At 39.1% G+C, this 22,839-nt stretch overlaps 1 protein-coding gene across 3 annotated transcripts in view; it reads right to left on the bottom strand.

The window, feature by feature from the left end:
• Positions 1–22,839, bottom strand: part of RELN (reelin) — a 251,068-nt gene that overhangs the window by 199,547 nt on the left and 28,682 nt on the right. For all 3 annotated transcript variants that reach the window (XM_015884323.2, XM_015884245.2, XM_032442336.1), the window contains exon 2: positions 11,523–11,633. In XM_015884323.2, coding sequence (XP_015739809.1) covers positions 11,523–11,633 — 111 coding nt within the window. The remainder of the gene's footprint in view (positions 1–11,522; positions 11,634–22,839) is intronic.

Here is a 22,839-nt window from a genome sequence, read left to right on the forward strand (position 1 = left end):
GTGTACAATATCAGTCTCCATATATTACTGGCAAATGATGATGTCATAAAGCTCAGTCATATGAAAAGGTAAGGGAAATAACCAGCTGTAGCGCCTTGTAAATATTTTACTTCAAGGACAAACAACACATACCATTTCTTCTGGCTTGTTGGTAGATTTATGCTTTGGATATTAGCTGCAGTAATTTTGGTAGAAAGAAGTTCTCTGCTATGGGCCAGACATACTGTGCCATAAATTTACGTGTATTAAACTTTTAATATTCTCATAATCAAAGTTGATTGTAACAGCTTTATTTATTTGTTTGTTTGTTTGTTTGTTTGTTTATTATTTCCCCAAACTATTGCTCACTTCTGACAAATTTTACACATCTCTAATGAGGACAGTTAAGATCTTCAAAGGTCAGTTATTGAAGGAATACCCCAATTTGTATTTTTACTTAAACTTCAGATGCTTCACATGCCAATAAATCAAAATTGTCTGTAACAAAATTATTAACATTATGGAGTCCCTCAGACTCTGCAAGCCAATCTGTTCCATCCCTTCATGTTCACTGAATCTAGCTAACTTTTTTTCCACACAAAGAGACTACAATTTTGTCCTCGAGCGAAGCTGTCCACCAACTCAACTGCTTCAGTAGTTGGTCAGCTCTGTAACACACTGCTCTGTTGGCCCTAAAGAACAAGAGCTTGCTTCACCAAGCACAGCTAGTCCAAGAATGAACAATATGACCAATACCAAACTGTATATTTGCCCTTACAGCATTTGCATTCCCAATGCTTCATGTGTTTTATGGTCATACATCATTCTGTCAAGTAAAGAAGCAACTATGGCACAAATTCAAGGTTTTCTGGTGCTGCTCACTAAAACACAGGAGATCACTGTGTTCTACTGATCTACTGAAATCAGTGACAAAAAATAATGACTTGGAGATAAATCATCTGTCTAGTTTAGATGGCCACTGCAGGGTAATATGACAAATGTCCCCAGAATGCCCATTTCTGTCCCCAGTGAAGAAAGGCAGCTAGGGGGAACCAGCTCAGCTGTTTGCCACAACTCCCTGTCATAACTAAATATGACAGATGTCTTTCAACATTCCTTTGAATGAATAGCAGCTAGTGTCAGAAAATTAGACCTTCAGAAGTACTTTGCATGTCAGTGTCAGCCACTGGAAAATAGGGAACTTTAAGGCACGTCCGTGTGTGAATGCCTCAGCTTCCAGCCAGTCACCCAAATCCCCTACACAAAAGTACTGAATGAAGGGATCCTCTGAACTGAATGAGAAGATCCCTCTATGAGTAAAATACAGAAGAAAATCTTAAAAATAATCCTGGCTTTAAAAATGTGAACTTGTAATAATAAAGTCTTCCAGAAATATTTATTTAGGATAAATTAAAAAAGAAAGAAAGAAAGAAAGAAAGAAAGAAAGAAAGAAAGAAAGAAAGAAAGAAAGAAAGAAAGAAAGAAAGAAAGAAAGAAAGAAAGAAANGAAAGAAAGAAAGAAAGAAAGAAAGAAAGAAAGAAAGAAAGAAAGAAAGAAAGAAAGAAAGAAAGAAAGAAAGAAAGAAAGAAAAAGAAAAGTTATTGAATCTTGCATATATTGCTCAGTTCGAGTATTTCAGTGGAGCAAATAAACATTTGGACTGCGCTAAGCAAAAAGTACTTTAGATTATCACACATTTGATAAATTCTTCAGTGCTAATCTGAATTTCATATTCATGCAAAATCTTCAGCCAAACTTCAATTAGAAGCTACCATGCATCTCTTTCATAATCCTAGAGAAAACTGCAGCTAAAGCAACTTTCTTCTGTATTGTACATCCGAGTTTATTTTGGTTGGACTCTGGCAAATTATGACTGAAGGTTTTTAAAGAGTTCATTACATCTTTGCCTTCGTAAGCAAATATTTTGACAGAGCTGCCTGAATGACTGAATTATAACTACTGTGTGCTCACCAGTCCCTCTGATACCATTTATTACATCTTCAGTGATAAATTTAAATAGGTAGTTAACAAGGAAGTGTCTTAATCAAGACCTTTATTACGCAATCTAGTAAAGTTTCATTTCTAGAGAGAAAATAATGAGTCCTTTTGTATGTGCTGAGCAAGCAGATGGAATATTTCAACAGATCCACCATTCACATCAAAATTAAAAAATTAAGCTTAGTCTTTCTAAAAATTAAGACTTGCAGAATAAAACAACTCTTAGTTGTTGGTTTTTTTACTCTATACCTCATTAACACTTACATTCTTCTTTACAGCTATTGCTGTCAGTATTTATTGATTCAATCTTCCGATAATTACCTCATCTTTTCAGCATGTCACAGGACGTCAAGGTGACTATGATGCCATACAACTGGAGTATGACTCTAATGTCACAACATATTTGTGTCAGTTTTTTGTCCAGAAACAAGCATATAACAAATATCAGTGTTAGAAAAGCAAAAAACTGACTTTATGAATAAACTGCTACTTTTAAAAGATTCATTATTTCCAGTAATGTTAGCAAAATATCATTACCAAGTAATTATTTAATCAGTTTTAAATAAAGTAGAACACAACTAGAGTGCTTAGACTATGAGTTCCCAAAACACCACAAGATCTTTCAACACTCTGCTATTTAATTTGATATGATTAAAAAAAACCAACAAAACAAAACAAAAAACAAAAAAAAAAAAACAAAACCAAAAAACAAGCCAATCTCAAGCACCTGCAAAACATCTTTACCATCCCACAATGCTATATTTATGTATTGACCCTATTTCTCCTAACATTTGTTTTCTGCAGGCATTCAACAGCTTAGGGTTGGGTTTTTGAAGAAAAATGCTTCAGTTATAGCCTGCCCTAGATTTTAATAACTGCCTTATCTTTCCTAACTGGGGGCAGGATTACAGTATGTCAATTTGCTTGATAAATGTTTCTTCAAACCTCTTCAGAAGAACCCCCTCTGGTCTGCTCGCTGCAAAGCTTTCTCCCATTTCAAGCAGTGACGAGTTCCTGAGATCAACAGATGCACTATGAGTCACTCTGGACCCACAGTGGTGACTCTTGCTTTCTACAAAGACTCCTTCCTTCTGTTTTCTATCTCTTTTCCACTGCCTGACTTCCCTCCCCCATCTCCCTAAGCAACTAGGATTTGTAATAAACTGGTCGGGGTGACATTTGACCCACTGTGTCTTAACCTTGCCATCAGGTACACATATATTAAAAGAACCTCCTCTCCCTGCTATAAATTGGAGTGAGACAAACATCTTAAAATTATTAAGTTAAAGATCATCATTTCTTTTTACAAGCAAAAGTTGGTGTTCATATGAGAGGAGTCTAAGAGTTCATCGAAGTATTTAAAAGCAATCAGTAGGTAAGCTAACAAAATGTGAACATGTTTTGTTTAAAAAAAAAAAAAAAAAGGTTATTTTTTTCTTTCTCCTTCTAATAACCTGACAAAGTTAGGTGCCTGGCTTGACTTTTGGTAATTTTCACTTCAATCTATCGTTGAATTTTCCATCTTCTGCAATGTACTGCAACATTGCTGTGTCATGGTAAACTCTTGTTATGTTGTGGGACAAGCTATGATAGTGACCTTGTGCCAATGCAAAGGTATAATGTTCTGCCTTGTGCAAGTTCATAAATGACATAGAACTTGTAGGACCGTCTGACATGCCAAAGTTGTGCTGCCATCCAGAGGGTCCTCAGCAGAAAGGGGGAAACCACAAGGCTGATGCAGCCTTGTGAAATTCAGTAAGGAGAAACACAGAATCCAATGAAGGACCATGAAGATGATGAAGAAATTGGAGCACCTCTTCTGTGAGAAAGGCTGAGAGAGTGGAGTCAATTCAGCCTGGAGAAGGGAAGGCATGGGACCTTCATGACCTGAAGGGAGGGTGCAAGGAGGACAGAGCCAGGCCTCTTCCAGTGGTTCCCAGTGACAGGACAAGAGGTGATAGACACAAACTAGAACATGAAGGTTCCATCTCCATTTTCCTGTAATCCTCATCAATTCCACTTCCAAATAAAACATGTTGGCAGCTATGGGGAAAGCATTCTGATGACAACATTTGTTTGCCATAATATGCCAGAAATTAGTTTACAAACTTGTCTTCAGAATTACAGAAATAACCATTTCCCAATATCATTTCACATTTACATTACCCCGTAATTTCAGCTTGAATACGTGATCACTTCCCAATAAACACAAAATATAGGGACAATAATAGTCCTGGCACAACAGGGGAGTCAGGAGAGGGGACTCCAGCTGATTGTAGCAACACAATGCATGATAGCCAGACATCACAGAAAGGAGCATGGGACAAGAAATAACACAAACAAGGCATGTTAGCAGGGTGATGTTCATGCAGCCTCAGGAATATTTGCTTGATATATTCTTGAGGCATACTCACACACAATGCTGTTTTAAGATGGCCCTGAATTGCTAGGCGATGACCTTTTCCCCCTACTTTATTACAGATACTTCTCTGTTATTAAGAATTGCCAACTCCAACCTATCAATCCAGCTGAACATAGCTCTCAAAGCAATTGTATTTTAGATTGCCATGTGCACTTACAGGCTCAAGCTAGACCAGAAGTGTCTTATTTCTGAGGTCACTCATGAAAGCAGGCAAGTTGATTTGATCTCTAAGATTCAGAGGCCTGAATGCTACCTACACTGAGGGTTAGGTGTGGTGTAAGTGTTGGGAGCTGCACTGAGCTCCTCAGCTTTACTTTTGTCCCAGTCCAGGAACTCTGAACATCTTTCACTTTCACAAAATTTTCCCATGCAGTCACTACTCCAGCCTTTCTCATTTGTCTGGTGCCAAGTTTGACATGTAAGGGCTGATAATGCAAAAATTAACTGGGCCTTGTCATCACACAAATTGCTGTGCAGCATGGGAAATCTCCAAAAGACAAACCACGGCTCTCTTAAGGTGATACTGAAATTGCAGGATACTGGAAGCCTTAATCATTGCTATAAATTCAATGGTGGTAAAGCCACAAGCAGCATCATATGTGCAGTTGTTTGTTTAAATATATATATATAGAGAGAGAGAGAGTAAAATATAGAGAGAGAGAGAGTGAGAAATTCAGAACATGGTGACTCACAACCTTCAAAATGCACCAAATGAAGATGGTACATGAAGTTATGATGAAATAAGGAGAAAGAATTACGTATGGAAAAATGTGTGCATGAATGTATACTTATTTAGAAGAATATATTTTATGTTATTAACAAGAGCTAAAATTTGTACACCCTGAAAAGCATTAGTTACAGTTTTCAATAGGTATTATAATAGATAAAAATCCCCAACCTGACAGATTATTTTTAAGGCAATCCATACTTTACCACGATCAGAATTCTCTTAGGGATGTGCAGCAGCCCTAAAACTGATTACTTCACAAAGTTTTATGTTGGTTTTTTACTACTTGCATTTTATTAAAAACTAAAATGCAATAATAAAAAAAAAATCCATTAAAATTCAACGATCCTCTGAATTCTTCCCTTACAATTTTCTAGCCACCTCAGGGGAGACAAACAGATGTATATAAGACCTGAAAAGCTATTACTGCTGAGTAAATGTACTTGCTGAATTGGACCAGCCTCAACATATCAATTAGCAATTTAGTTTTGGCAATGTAAAACTGTCTTTAAAGGCATTTTCTTATTTAAAAAGTACAGATGCCCATTGTAAAGCAGTACCGGGCTGTAAAATTTCCCTCTGCCTCCACTGCAGTGTTCACCTGTCTCCCTATTTGCAAGCATTAAGTGGTACTTGTAGTATTAAATTCCACCTGCAATCACAAATATAAACAGTGTTACATGTATCATCACATTTTATATAGGCTCATTCTCCTTTTCTAGCTTGGCCACTTTGACCATGTCACTACTAATAAGAGCAGCAGGTATATTTGTGAGGTTAAAACCTTGAATTATTTTACTGTCATCTTCATAATGTTCCAAGGATGTTTGAAATAAATCACGGAGCAGACACCATAATTCAATTTTATGTATGTTAAATTGCAGAATAACTCAGGGCTTCTCAGCCGATTAGGTAAATTGGATTTTGATGTCCAAGAGGCATGGCTGAGCTATTGCTTCCATGGCAGGGAATTGGCGAGTACAAGAGTACTTACAGAAATGGATGACGGTGCTCAGGTGATCGAACTGGGTGGCACTAAACCCATACTAGGACAATTTAAGCATTTTCTGCAGAAACTGCCTTTCTGGCTATCATGATCCTCCACCCACAGGGCATTTCTTCTGCCTCATCCAGGTACACGTGGGGAATCTTCCTCTTCAACAGATGGAAACTTCCTTGTCAGGTGTGCAGCAATGACTGCTTTTACCATGGTAACATAAATACGTTAAGAAAACTGAAACTTTTTTTTTTTTTTTTTTTTTTTTTTTGCCATAAATGCATTTAAACAGTAATTAAATATCTCGCTAGACAAACTTTGAAAGTTTCATTATGGCTTTGCTACATACTCTTGGCAGAGGGGAGTACCACGAAATTAAACTGAAACGTAAACTTTCTTGACCAGTGTCAGCTTGGCACTAACTCACTATTTAATTGACTGTTAACAAATTCTCCAAGATATGAGTACTATACAGATATTTTATCTCCCTGTTAATTGGTAATTATGCATTGGCAAGGAAAACAGTGTTTCTTTCCAATTATTCCAGAACTCAGTGATTATTTAAACTTTGCTAATTAGCAGCAGAGGGCTGGTACAACTTCTGGGCAAATTGTATTTGATAATCCCTATTAAAATATACATGGCAGTAGTTGACTTGTAACAAACTGGAAAGAAAAAGTGGCAGTTCAAAGGGTATTAGATACAGCACAAGGCAAATCGGGGCCTATTAAAACTTCCCCAACTGTTCTAATGAGAATGCCAAGGGTCATTTCTTCCTAGTTTACCATCTGTTTGGTTTCTGGCAAGTATCTCCGGTGTGAAGGGAGGGTCTGGGAGCCCATTTGGCTTGTCACAAAGTAAACCAGGGATCCACAGCAATTTCAGCATGTTACAGAAGTGCACTTCAAGAGCAGTTGTAAGTATGTAACTGAAAACTTTTTCTCAAGAACTGGTATTTGCTGATTATTCCTTACTTTTTAAAGCTGCGGATAAGCAAGGAGAGGCAAAGACTGAGCAGCTTGGTAGACTCACCTAACAAGAAAAATCCAACAGTTGGTCTTTTTCTCTCTCATAATGTTAGCAGGGGATATTTTCTTTTATCTGTCAAAATCTGAAAGCAAAACATTACCCCAGACCCAACAGTGTGTGAGCATAAACTGATGCCAAAAACAAGCCACCAGAGGCTCAAAACCATGTAACCAGTGCAGGAGCAGAGGGAGAGCATGGGCACCCCTGACACCTTCAGTGCTTGCTCTGGACCCATGTACCACTGACTGGCACAGCCACAGCACATCCTGATGCTTTCTTGGAGACAGCAGTGCAAATGCCCTTCAGCCACCTAAGTACCCCATTGCCCTTATTTCTCCAGGGATAAAATTGGCAGCACTGCTGATGACTCCCACCTGCAGTAAATCTGCCCTAAGACTGCATGTGTCACGTGAACCAAAAAAAAGCAAAGCAAAAAAAAATCTTAAAGGGCTTTTGGTTTTGGTCTGCAATGCAAACATGTACATAACCAAAATACCAGTCAGAAGACTACCTTAATCCTGTCAAAAGGCAACAGAGTAATTTAGAAGAAATAGAATATGCTTTTCTATAAGATAGAATGTAATAGCAAGAAATTATTTATGATGATTGTTCTTCCCAGGAATTCTTCTAGGACATTTATTTCTCAACATACTTTAAGGAATATTTGTAACTCTTTTAAATTAAAACAAAACAAGAAAAACAATTCCAGAGACTCAAGGTATTACTTACAGAATTTGTGATGAACTTCATAATACAGAAGCAAGGAATTGCAAAACAGGAAAAAATACAGTATAATATTTAAAGAATGATCTTTCATATGCTCTTTTTTGTTTGTTTCCTAGCACATGGAATTCTCTTGTTCAGGCCCTAAAATGTTTCCAGATAACATCGCTTTCATAGACTCTTACGAAGTAGACTGAAGAATTAACAAAACCTAAAATCCATCAGCAGTTTATGATCTTGGTTTAGATAGGAGACATCTGTTTTAAAAGGTAGTAACTTACAAATGGTGTAAACTTATGCAGAAAATAAGCCCAAATCTTTCTGTTAGTCAATTAGGCCCGTGGCAATGCTTTCCAGAGCAGGGAGAGCTCTGAATCCACTGTCTCTACCACAAATCACAGAACCTGCATACAGTCTAAAGGTCCTTTTAAATTTAGCTTAAGAGGTTACAGTGTATATGAGTGCTATTATAAAATTACTTGTTTATTCTACACTAACTAAAATGTAAACATCAGTGTAATGCTCAGTTATGATTTCACATAAAATTAGATTTATATTTTGGCTTAACTACACAGGCTTATATTTTCTGTAACAAGGACAGATTTGGGTTCTCAGCTGAGGGATTAGGCTGTAATCTTCTCCCTGAGTAGAAGAAATGATGCTGTGCTCCTTGCCTTAAAGTGCACATAGTTTTGGAGGAACCCAGATGCATTCTTGCACTTATCCAGGCTAGATTCCTCTACTGATCCTCAGCACCACTGAGCTTTAATCTCATATGCAAGCCATCATTCTGCATTTGGAGCTTTCCAGCATGTTTTCAATTGCTGCTCTTTCCTACTTTTCTATAATATTTTTGCAAAAAGTCTGGCAGTGACCATATGGACATCCCAGCCATGTGGTAGAGTAGCCTTGGTGGGCTGGTAAGCCCCCAGTGCAGCTACCACACATCCCATGCAGTAGAAAGGAGGCAAAACATCAGCAAGGGCCCTCAGAATCCAAAGAAGAGTGCACAGGAGTGGAGAGTTCCTCCAAAATGTCTCAGGGAAAGCTGGGATGAGGGTATCAGCAAGGATTTGGCTTACAAAAGATGGAGGTAATGAGCAGGAATTAAGCCTTAAGGGCAACACTTAAGGACATGGCAATGAGTCCCTGATACACACCCCACTGATCAGGACATGAGAGTGGAAATGATACCAGAGAGCTGTCATTTTGGATATTTATTTTATCAAAGAGGTCATACATAGATATACTGTTCTTAGAAGTTAGATTTAAGAATTATTTATTTGCTAAATATCATCACAGCTTGGCTGGTGAGGTTTCTGGTATGTATTTATGATTTATCCTGGTTCCACTTTTAGCTTTACAATTTTAGTTTTACCTTTGTCTGAACCCAGATAATGATATAGCTTGGGACAAAAAATGAATAATTAAGACAACTTTTAAGTTCCATCCCCCAAAAGCTGACTCACTTCCCCCTAGAAGAGTTGTTAGAAAGTTTCCCAAATAAATATTTCAAAAAGTTTCATGTTAGTATAATCCTCCAGAGGAAGCCAAGGACTATTTCTTTGACTACATAATATTTAATGAAAAAGAAAAAAAATCCCAACCTTTATAATTAAACATGCTGGTATTAACATTTTATCATTTTTCTTCAAAGATTCTTGATGTGTTTAACTAACTGTGTTAACTGAGAGTGATTGTGTCTCCATTAAGTGAATTCCTAAATAAGGTAATTAAAAGATAATTGTAGCTACTTAAGGGAAAAAAGGACAGATCTGTGTATGTTGGGAAGACTTCATAGAGTGGAGAGAGACTGGAATGTGATGATAATCTCATGTGACCTCCTGAGTAATGTGGACAGGAGCATTCCAGTGCTGTTTTTTGCAGTGGAGAAAAAATTTTCTTCCTTACACTGTAAGCAGCTACAATCAACCCAATTTCAGAGTACTGCCATCCTCGTACTTTTAAAGGCCCATCTTAGCCCACCCCCCAACTCCATGCTAAGCCACATAAATCTTTCACTTCTGATTTCTGAATCTTACACAGTTATCAGCTTTAGAAAAAAATAAATAAATAAAAAATAAAAATCATTTCCAGCAAGCTGAATCTAACCTGAACATCATGACCACTTGCTGGAAAGGAGGAGCCGCTTCTTTGCTAATTAGAAATGATGACACAACAGATGGATCCAGGCTTTCTTTAAAAAGTACTTTATGTTTGTGTCAGAAAATGAAACAATGCCATTTCTACCTATTAGTATATTAAACTACTTGCTACATACGGTGGAAACTACACTCTCTTTCTAATGCAAATTGTAGCTTTTAAAATATTGTCAACTTTTGAACTACCAGACTATTTTAAATGCAGATCATATGTGTGTTGAATGTTCTTTGGAAGAGGCCAGCCTTCTCAGCTCTCACTGCAGAGCGTAGTTTTCCATGCTGGGAGCCATCAGTACATCATGCATTGTACATGCATAGAAATTTAAATTCAAAAGCTGTTGCCATCTTTCCTTCACTGTTTATTTCTTACTGTGGCTGCAAAGACACACACAAGAGCATAAGCTCTTCTGAAACCTTCAGACCATTTTTTTTCAATATATATGTAAGCATAGGAGCTAGTGACAAAAAAAAACAAAAAAAACACAACTGAGATTTTTATTTAAAATGTTGCATTTGCCAGGGCAGAGCCCTTCTCAAGCTATTCTTCACATTTTTAAATAATGTGCTACTTGCAACACGAGCTCACTTACATCACACTATTTCATTTACAAGGAGGTGTACATCTGATGTATGACGCTCAGGCCCTAGAAAGTTTTATATGAATTGTTACAAAGAAAATTACAATGAAGGATTATCACTACTGGGTATCATTAAGTGTCATCTAGACAAGAAGACCAAAGTAGAAGGTGAAAACATGCAGTCTAGATCTATTGATGTTGCATTCCTCCTTCAGCATAGATGATAACAGCTCTGTGGGGCTAATAAAAACTACTACCAAATAACGACTTGTCTACAGAATATATAGTGGCAGATAACTTGCAGAAATTCAGAAGAGAGTTTTCAAAGCAGTTGTCCCTAATGCAGCTGGCCTGTCTTCTGCCACTGAACAGGACTTGAAGTGTATAATTGTACCACAAAAAATCCTTCCTACCTCTTGTACTATGACTGTTTTTTCCACACAGAAAAGATTTGGTTATACAAAATACATTGGTCAGTATCCTGGTTTGAAGGAAGACACTATTCTTAAGTGAGTGGAAAAAGTAAAGTGACATTAAGCTGAATCACTTTTGCAGTTCAATAGTTAGACAACTGGAGGTAAATGTTTAAATTTATACCAAACGTCACTCCATTTAGAAATGACTGTTCTACACACAACAGCTGCTGAAATTTTGTCTCCTAAAATTATCATAATTTGGTCAGTACCAGAGTTGACCAAAGATGGAGAAAGTAGAGAAAGAAATACAAGCAAAAATGTTAAAGAGCCAACTTGGATACTTACCTCACTAGCTATAGCTGGCTTTCATGTATTCTTGATTACTGAGCCTAAATTAACTTGTGTCAGTAATTGTGTTGTTACTGATAAACTCTGGATGATCAGGCATTCATTATCTTTGGCTGCAGATCATGAATTACTTCAGACTTACCAAATCCAAAAGCACTGGAACCACCAACGCTCTGGGAAGCCTGAACACTGGTAGAGGTGTAGAGCCCAGTCACCAGTAAGCCATCAAAGAAGGTACTTGTCGAAATAGTCACTGGAACGAGAGAAATAAAATACGTGTAATTATTTACAAGTACTATTTTAAATCTTACTGTGAAGAGACTCTTGTCATTGAATTAGATACCGGCTACACTTTTTGAACAGCAAATTTGCCTATTTCTCTCAATACTTACGACACTTCAGTGACTTTAAATTGGCTTTCCCATGTAATTTTCCCAAACAACTTGCTCAGCATTCAAGCTGTGAGTACCACATTTCAGTATGCACTTTTGCAACTTCCTTGGGGTTTACTTAAAGAAAATTGACTGTTTTAGAGGTAAACGATAGGCGTTTATTGGTGCTTGAGTCAGCTTCTGTTCCTAAATGAATCATAAGTCATGTACCAGTAATCATCTACAGCAGGAATCAGGCACAAATTGAGCATTACAACAGCATCTGAATATCTGAAGGGTGGTGGCGACCATCTCTGTTGGGGAAGCTCCCTTTGCTAGGAGCAAAAACTACAATATAAGCTAAATATAACATATAGACTAATTGCACAATAAGTTAGTAAAACATCATTGTAACATATGGATTATAAGCAATTGTCAAGATGTTAAATTATAGTAAAAGCTTTTAAATTGGATTGGCTTGTTACTGATATTGTTATCAAACATGAGATTGAACGCATAAGTTATTTGAGAAGCTTAATCATTATAAATTATATGCATTTAAATAACACAAATGTATTTCAAAGAAATTCTTATATAGTAACAGTAAAGTAATAATCCAGATAACATCCACAAGCAACAACAGATATTCCTTGTTAAAACTGACAGTGCTTGCAATACCTATTTATTTCTTGTAAACACTAATTCTCACGTTTTTATCTCACTGTCTTTCATGTCATGTAGCTGTACACATACCACCAGCCTCAGTAGTTCCATCCTGGAAATATCTGAATTATTAAGTGATGGATTTTCCCAAAATATAAAGACAATATTCTCTATGGCCAGAATGACTTCTCTGACTTCCCTCAGTGGCACTCAACCTTTTTCACATTGTAATAATCTCCCATCCATAATTATTTAGGATGTTTCTCACATTCTATCTACCTCAAAACTAGGAATATTTACACAAAACAAGGATGGGGTAGCTTTACAATTACGTACATTATCTTCTCTTTTCCTCTTGACTTTTGTCTATCTAAAATCATCATTTTCTACATTATTTGTTATAAACCTTTACCCAAATTGATTTAAATACAGATAAACTGCATTGCCAATCTTAGGCCTATCCTATCTGATTTATTATTTTTTGTTAAAATATATAAATTAGTAAGGTCAAAGAACTTTCAAGAAAATCCACACAAAAACATTTCCCTGATGAAGAAGTGTCCCACAAATTGGAGCCATGTACACCAAAGATGCATCAAGACCATATTTGGCATCATGGTTCTGCTTTCATATTTTCATTTTCTTTTTTTTCCTCCCCCCCCCTTTTTTTCCTCCTAACACACAGAGATAAGTGCCTGACAGGATTTTTGGCAAACTCCAACCTCTCCCTACATCATATGCCCCCCCCTCATACTGCTCTGTGCTCTGGAGCATCACACACTGGTGATTGGATGAGGAACTGACTCACAGTGCTGTGGTTTGAACATATGCATTCAAGAAACAATGAAATACATGCATCAGGAAAACTTTTTCTTGGCCCAAACACTCATACAGGGCTTCATCCAGGCTACATGTTGGCTTAAATTTACTACTACGTATCTACAGTACATGCTAACATTGACGGCGCCTTAATATGTTCCGATCAGAAGAGCAATATATACCACATTTAATTTATTCTTTAACTCTTCATATTTAATTACCTTCCTTCTTTTTATTATTTGATGGTATTCTGAATAATTCTCAAATCCAACCTTTTGCGGCCATGACTCCAAATTTCAGTGTTTTATTATGTACATCTCCCCTGAAAGCAGATAGCAGCTTCAGAGCCATATGCTCCATTTTCTTTTTACAAAATCATCTCTTCTATGGTGAATGTTAAAAGAGCAGCAAAAGCAATTAGACTTTTAGAAAATAAAAGATGTATTATGGAGGGAAGAAGAAAATCAAACAAGCAAACAATGAATTCTTCCTTTCTTCAGTGATGAAGGGGTGAATAGTGCAGAATCCTTTCTCTTCTCTCTGTGCTTTTGAAGCAACAAAAAGACAAAACATATGCTGAAAAAAATATGCCTATGCGTTATTTCTGAAGACTTGGCAAAACAGTCAGCAAAAAGCATTCATAGAAGGGCACTGGGCCAGTACTTTGCGGCCATTTCGTTTCCCCATGGGGAAGCATCTTATTCTTTACTGAATAGGATATAATGCAAAACCCTACTGGGAACAGGTGACCAGTTTCTCTCCAGGAAAGAAGTGATATTTTACAATGCCTGTATTTGATTTTGGACATATTTGTGTGATTGTCAGCCCTCATTTTACATGAGCATGTAATAGGTCAATTTTTATTGTTGAAAAATTTCCAACACAGTATGGCTCCCTCATTAAGCCTCTGGGAAACTACACAATGCCTCTAGCACAGTTTTTAAAAACAGAGCACTAGGCTGTTATTATACACGTGTCATACATTTCAGAATAATTTCATAGTTCCTCAAGAGGAAAAAAATTAATCTTGACAATCTCAATGATGATTTTTTTTCTCTCTATCCAGTGGTGAAATACATCAGGTTCCCATAAAATGAAAGAAAGCGCACACAGTGCCAAGCGCTAATGACTAAGAGCAGCAAAGCTGTGTTAATGCACAGCCCAGCAACAGGACTGAGGATTTATGCTGGGAGTAGGGCTTGACTGAGGGCTCTTTCTTTTCGCTTTTAAGATGCACAGAAATATTCCTGTGAGATCTCCTCCACCAGGCGTTATTTCTGCCTGTACCCCAGCTCACAATGTATGCAGTTGACCCCCAATATCCAGTGCTTTGGAAGCGAGGAGCGATGCCAATGCCCACCTGGACCTTGGACAACATATGGAAGGGCAACATCTGGAGAAGCATCCGGCTCTGGGTGCTCAGTGGGCAGGAGATGGCTGGCACAGCCCTCTGCCCATCCGGCAGCACCTGCAGGCACACGGCTTCAGCAGCCCCAAACAGGACTCCAAAAGCAGCTCTGTGAAATGGCTGCCCTCACATAACCAGTGATGGGGACTGAGAAAATCTTCCTGCGAATGATGATCTCAAGGCTCAGATCAGGCAACAGCATGCTGCGAATATCAGAGGTGGTACTGATAATGACTACTTAACAGTTACCCGATAATTCCAGTCATAAGGCTCTATTTTCAGATCCTGAGATCTCTGCCAGTTTTATCCTTTCAAGCTTTTTTGTTGTTGTTGTTGTTTTAAATAATGTTTAATGGTGTCTGCCTCATACCAATTTAATAACTTGAAGAAGAATCTTCAGTCAAAACACTTCATTTCTGAAATGAGGTTAGAGGAACAGGTTGTGCTACCCCAGATAGAAAAAATTGCAGTGTCCTTCATTCCCATCAGCTCCTTCTCCCCAAAGCTGGGAACTGACATGTTGAAAAGGTAGGGCCTCAGTGCATGATCTGTCCTCCAAGTTAGGACAAGTTATATACATAGGGAAAAATTCAGAGTTCATACAGACTCAACAGAGGCCTTTTCATTTTTAGCATCTAAATATTTCTGGAGATTCTGTCCTCATTAGAACTCTCAGAACACTTTCTGATTTGAGTGCTGATTAACAGATGCTGGAAAAAAAAATATCTGTGAAAGATATTTCAGCCTGGCCATGCTGCCTTGTAGGAGTAGGAGATCTTCCTGCAGATTTCAGCTCCAAACATGTTTTGATCTTGGAAGTTTCTTAGCGTTTTAAAGCAGAAAGTGATGTCTGCTGGTTGGAAAAAGACTGGGAAAGGGAGGGACCTTAACCAAAAGTCTAAACCTTCTAATGAGAAGATACCAGTTCAGCAGAAGCTCACTCTTCAAAAAGCTGGAAAATGTGCAAAATGTCTCAAGATTGAAGTTGCCTCCAAGGTTTGACCAACACTGTCCCATATAACTTAAAGTCAGGAAACACAAAAGCAGATCTGAGGGCAGGAGGACAGCATGTGAACTGGCATAGGGATGGTGGTGACAGTGGGACCAGTGCAGACTGTAAGGGAAGAGAAGACTCTTTGGAGAAATACTGAAAAGTGATGGGTAAGAGGGGACTATGACTGAACAATGCAGCATAGAGAAGGTGAAAGAAAGGAGAAGATGGGATCTGGAACTGTGGCCTGGGTTCAGTTCCAGGGACTCACACGTGACTCAAAGAGACCAAGGACACAAATAATCATTAAAAAAATCATGCAAAGCATGAACGACTCTCACATTGACTGGCAGCCTGCCATGCTACCTGCTGCTCCACCTCGTAAATTACATGAGCAGTGCTTGAATGAAAAGGGTCTGCCCCAGAGCACTGTGGGCACAGCCCAGAGCTGCCGGAGTTCAAGGAGTGTTTGGATAAAACCCTCAGATATAGGGTTTGAATTTTGTGTGGTCCTGTGTGGATGCAGGAGTTGAAAGGAGTTCTCATGGGCCATCTCCAACTTCAGATATTCCATGATTCTAATGATGGATAAAAAATGTTGAGTCCATGAATCATGCAGTTAGGAACACATGGGCTAGGTGGATGACTTTGGTTTATTCTACAAAAGCTGAGAAAATAGCTCGATGAAAACAGCAGTATTTCAGGAGAAATACCACACAAGCATCAGCTGGTGCTCCCATGCCCTGCCCTTCTTTCTGCAAAATGGCTGAGGCCTTACAGCCTTTTCTGAGAATGGTATTTCAGAGAACAGTGAGGACCCCTGCCCAACTTCCTACCCACACACACACTGTAGGAGACTGCTGAATGCACCCCCTCAACGCTCAGCACATACACACTGCTGTGCACTCCTTAAGGCATATGCACCAGCCAAGTGAGCATGCACACCCAGTCCTGCCTCTGGGGAAGCAGCAGGGTGGTATTTCATTGTGGGGGGAGGAAAGCAATGCAGCCCCTTCCTTCTGCAGACTCCTCACTTCCCGTGGCCGGCTCCTGCCAAGCGTGAGCTTGGTGCCCCATGGGATGGCAGCAGCATTGCCAGAGGCAATGCCATGGGCTGACATGGCTCTGGAAGCAGCCAGGGGAAGGGGGTTGGCAGAGAGGCTGCAGGAAATGCACCACAGGTGGAGGGAATAGCACAGTGGAAGAAACAAATCAGGTTTGAATTGCCATAATTTTCAGGTATTTCTAAGAAGCACAGGCTATTACAAACATCACGTTTGCTGCCTTTTCAGTGTTACATGCTACACATACTACATAGTACTATTGAAATCTATTAATCTGCGTCAGCAATTGCATACTTGCCTTCTGATCACTTCAGGGACCAAGCGTCTGTTCTAAGATGTGGCTGTATTTTGATTTTCTAAATACTTGAAATACAGAGAAGGTATCTAAACTGTAAAGGCAGAAAAAGTGCTAGGTGGACAACGGGGATCATCCCAAAAGATACATGGTGCTGATAAGTTGTACTGAATTTCGCTGGTCTCTGACATCAGCTAAATGCCACTTGAGAGGGCTGATATATACAGAAATTCAACTGAATTTGCAGCTCCTGTTGATAACAATCACCAAGCTTAAAAAGGAATAGATGTGCAATGCAGATATGACACAAAACAGCACAGGTAAGATTTAACAGAGTTCAAACATGGATTTAAAAAAGACAAGTATATTCATAGTCCCCTATATTGCTTATGAGAGTGAAGTCATACAGACTTTACTGCATGACGTATAAAACTGCTATTTTCTAGACCATGAAGAAAATAGAAAGCAAGTTTGCTATGAGAAATGGGATCACGGCAAACAACATGCTTCCCAAAATGAGACTTTCCTGCGTGAAAGCAAGGAGATGGTTCTTAGAAAGGTCAAAACTATTTTCTTGTAATACTGTAACATTAGACTATTGCATACCTGGGTCATGGTTGGAAACCTTCCATCAAATTCCATCAAATCCAGCAAAAGCTGCCAATGCCACAGAGCATGTAGAGCCAAGCAGAGCTTGACACCCCTGCAGCAGTCAGCAGTGGGAAAGCAACCTGAGGGCATACAACCACCCTATCTCACACGCTTGCGTACAGACACTGACTCACTTGAAGGGCTCAAAAGAACAAGCTCCTGAGCAAGCTAAAGGATTCACTGACAAGAACAGCAGGACACTCCACCCTCCAAATCTCATTTCTACTGCCTCACTGGAGATCCAACATTTGCCTAAACTCTGCCCATGGCACTCCTGTAAGCACTGGGTACATTGCATGCCAAAAGGGTGACAACAGGCACACCAAATCTAACACACCTTCTCCAGCCAGCACTCCTAAGCAACACCTCTCTTCCTAGCATTTAGCAACAGCTATGGTCACACCTCCTTGAAAACACCTGGTATATCATGTGCTACTACCTCATACAAGAACACGTGGTACTTCATGTTCTCCTGGCTGCAAAAGGCAGCAGCTTGGTGCAGCTTGCAGAAGAGTTTCCCTCCCTGCTCAAGTGGGTTCCTTCTATCAGACAGCAGCCCTGGTGAAGCTGGCATTGGACCACACAAAGCCCAGAGGCCCCTTCCAGCCTCAACAGTTCTGTGATTCGTTTGACAGCAAGCACAGCCCGAAGTGTAAACCCATCCCAACACATCATACTGCCTTAGAGGGGCACAGATAACACTGAGCCCAGATCCTTAAAATACCAGACCGCCCTCTGAAACATTAATTACAGATGAAATTGCTCAGAAGAAGAGAATGAGCTCAGATGCCTTATTCAGAGGCACAATGCTCAGACATTACAATGACAAGCAATCTATACTCAGGTAGAGTTTTCAAGGTGTGCCTTACAAACAGTGTGCTGATGAAGGCATTTGTAAATAAATAGTCGAGTGTATGTTGTTACAAGAATAAAGAATCTTTATGCAGATTATTCCTCTCAGAACTTTATTAGTAGAAATGAAGGAATTAAATAAATTGACGGAGACGGATGTACTGACATTAAACTAACCTTTACTCAACAGGAATACTTTGCCTTCAAAAGTAACCCAAATCCAGTTACTCAGTTAGACAGAACCTAAGGACAGTGTGAATCACAGACCTCGACCCCATCCAGCAAAAACAAAAGCAGAAAAAGCCATCGGATTCTTATACTGGTTCTGATTATCCCCATATAGGTAGGAGAAAGTAAAAAAGTCATTTCTGCATGGCGAAAGGCACAGACCCAGGTGAGTGACAGAACTCGTACGTGAGAAAATGCTCCCACTTATGTAATGGTTTCCCACCCAGCAGCAAATTGAGGTTCCAGCAGAAGCCCAGTGAACCTTCCTTGGCAGTGGGACTGATGTCAAACTCAGCAGCACCTCTGACTTGTGATGACTCATCAATGGCTCCGTTTACCAACTGAGTTGGGGAGGAGGGAAATAAATTACGCTGCTTTCGCACCTCTAAACATCTTAACATCAGGACCGGTACTGCTTTGCACTACTTTACTGGTTTCAGTGGTTCTTCCTAATATTCCATCAAATCTCCTTCTCTCAATTTCTTCCCTAAATTGGTAATAAGCAACAGAGAACTGAAAACAGATTGCAGATGTGTGGCAAGATGTCTGTAACATGATACATGGAGACATCATTTGTCAACAATGCACAGAGAAGCCTATCAGCCCTGTGAAAGAACTATTTGCAGAGACACCACTTATAACATCCTTTTCAACATTCCTAGCAAGACAGTGCTAATGACACCAGCAGCAATATGAGCAAAGTTTATTCTTATATTCCTAAACTACAAAGGATTGGTCAAATTCTTTAAAGCATCTGAGATGCTTCAGAGCCCACATTTCTCCAGGAATGAAGAGTTCAATGCTGAGACCTGTCAACAGCCACAGGTGTCCAAAACAGGTGAGTTCAAAATCAGACAGAAGAGCCTGAGTTCTCATGCATCAAAATCCCTTGCTTAAACTTCTCTGACAATAAATACCTGAAGATCTGTTTCTGACTATATCCAAAGCCACCAGAAACGTGGCCAGGCTGAGCAGTGAGGTGCTTTATTCCAGCTGGCATGGAAAAAGCAAATACATCAGCACAACCCAGAGAGCTGACAGGAGAGATCAGGCCAGCCACTGCCAGGGCAGCCTGATTCTTAGCCAGCAGATGGGTAATTAAGGCTCTCATTTAGGAAAGAGGATTCAAGCTAGAATTTACCAGGTGAATATCCTAAAACATATTACACCCCACTGTTAGCGTGGTCCAACCACTGCCCCTGAGCTGCAAACACTGCATGCTGTATTGGAAAAATTCCTATTGGCAGCCGCAGAGAAAGGCTTGTTTTCTATTCCCGTGTAGGGACAGCCGTGTTAAGAAGGAGGAGATTGAGGTTTCAGTCAGTGGACCAGTGAATATGTGCTACTGCTATATAAAACTCCTGAGAACATCACGTCTATTTATGTCACCCTGTTTAGCCTGTAAATCTCACCCTAATGTAGATGTCTAAAACAGACCAGATGAATCACACTCAAGAAACGCCTTTTTCTCTCCAACTGTAAAGGGAGCCTAGACTGTAAAGCTCAGCTCTAGATGCCAGCTCTGAAGACGCCCAACTGAGATGAGTCCCACCGAGAACCACACACAGAGGGTAACTTAATTACCCAACATCTATTAATATGTCCAACTATTGCCCAGAAGAGTGGGAGCCTGAGTAGCACCCCCATGCCCAGAGCTCACTCGAGGACACCAGAGTCAATGACTATCTTTATCTTCATTCTGGTGCTATGCCAATATCATCAATGCTTAGCAACTGCACAAGCACTGTTGTAATACTGAGGAGCTCCAAAGCATATCAGCAAACACTAATACTCCATCTGATAGCTCTTAGAGCTCTGAACAATATTAATGATGTTGGGGCAGTAAAAGGAATAATCTGGATGTGAAGCCAAATCCATTTAACAAAAGCATACATCAGCTATGATGTCTCTAAAAATGGTGTCTGGAAGAAGCTGGAAACAGTCAAAATGGAAACACTGACTTACACTGCGTGCTGTAACCAAAAAAAGGACTGTCTAAGTACTATTTTCTGTAAGACTTAATGAGGATGGTCACGTATAGGTCTAGTTCAACACATCATATTATTTGTTAAAATGCACCTCTGCACAACAAAATGTTAATATGAGAGTTTGTAGCATGACATAACAGCCAGCCACATACACTGCAACTGTATGTGAATGATGGCTGAACTAAAATAATTATGACATGTATTTTGCCAGTCATAACACATTATTTCTGTTACCTAGTGCTCCAGTGACAGCTGGGAAGCTCACCAGGATCATTCCTAGACATCCTGACCTACAAAGTGTGACACTGGTCAGGAGCTGAGCCCAAGCTGCTCCCAGGGCAGAGGTGGCGCATCGTACCAGTGGCCACAGGCAACCTCTCTGGAGCAGCCAACTAAAAGCCACTGCTTTGAGCCCTTTAAATGTTGAAAGCGGCTTGATGATTTTAAAATATAAATCAGTTTCAAAAAAAATTCTCCTTTCAGCTTTCAATGTGAAACTAGTTTTTCAGTAGAATTACAGTAGAAACTGTAGAAACAGAAGGACAGTTCTTCACCGACATCTAATTACATCCATGGGAATAGGAACAACAGACTTCCAATGACACTGGTGCAGTTTGTGTAGGCAAAAACCAGTCAAATATGCTAATCAAGATAAATATTCTGGAGATGATAACACCTTGTGCATAACAAAAGCTAAATCTATGTTGGAAGAGTTCTGTGCCCTTATTCAGTAAACACTTATCTCCTTAGCAAACATTGAATTCAGATTTTGTCATGATCCTACAACATGCCAACATAAGGTTTTTCTTAAAAACACATTAAAAATACTTATTTATTACCTTAGCTTGAGAATGTTGACCTCTGTTTTGAAGCACAACCTTATTTTTCATGCCTTTCAAGTTTATGAGGTTGCCTGTTTGATACTCACACATGAAAATTTCATATTGTTGGCTGTGCTCTCAATAAATTATTTAAAAGGTCTGAATATTACTGCAGCATTCAGATTTTCAGAGAGTTCGGTAAATCCCTTTATTCTGCCGTTCTCAAAAGAAAAAACAACCATTCAATACACAACTAATATTAGTATTAAAAAATACATAAAAAATTAAGGTTTGTTTGAAAGAGAGTGAGTATTCTTTTCTAATGGGAATTTATTATAACTCAGCGGTGTCTGAGCATTTGCAAGAATTTCCTTCTTAATTTTAGCTAGGGAGGCATGCCAACCAAAACCAAGCTGTTGAACATGTTTACCTTAGGCTAAAAGAATACAAATCTTCATATAGACACACAAATTATGGTTATCATAAGCAAGTAACAGGGAAGAGCATGAGTCTGAATGACACTGGAGAATTAGGAAATATCTTTAAATTAAAATATATGCATGCAGTGTCCTTTCTTAAACACTCATCTGCAATATAAAGCGTAGGCACAGATAAATATGACAGAGCTCTATCTTATTCTGAAAAAAAATTCTCCATACATAGCCTCCTCCAATTACATACTCATATGGATTTAAAAGCAATAAAATGCCAACTTCATCCTTGCTTTAGAACTTTGTTAACCTGCCCTAGAAACATTGAAACCTTAGACATAACCCTCCTATTAGGGCCTGCTTGCTACTCTTAAAGCATGTAAATAATGTTTATGCAAGTCCTAGTATACTGAAACATTATATTGGTAAATCATAACATTAAATAACTGTTGTCTGGTGCCAGTGAAAATGTAGCAGTGGTTGTAAATCCATGAGAACTCTTCCAGCCATTTTTAATTTTGTCCAGCACCAGGTTTTTGGAAGACACTCTGCAGAGCAGAAGTTCTGAGAGTCAGTGCATCCTTAGCCAGTGTGAAAAACCAAGCTAGGATGCCAAAGTTCACTTCAGCTACCTAAAGAGAAGTGCCTTTGAGGCACTCTGAGGATAACACAGAAAGGCAGCAAGTACAACACAGGCCATCTGGCCATGCAGGGCTTCTGTATGGACATTGTATGGTATCACAAATGGCATCTTTATTTTTAGAGAGATGAACTGTCTCACAGAGCTGGCCAAAAGTCCCTTCTAGCTCGTTGTTCTGGCCCCATCCAACTGGCTGCTGGTATTTGTGGAGAAGTACAAGTATGGCCTCAAGTTGCG

This window comes from Coturnix japonica, chromosome 1 (assembly GCF_001577835.2).
Source record: "Coturnix japonica isolate 7356 chromosome 1, Coturnix japonica 2.1, whole genome shotgun sequence".
NCBI classification, from domain to species: domain Eukaryota; kingdom Metazoa; phylum Chordata; class Aves; order Galliformes; family Phasianidae; genus Coturnix; species Coturnix japonica.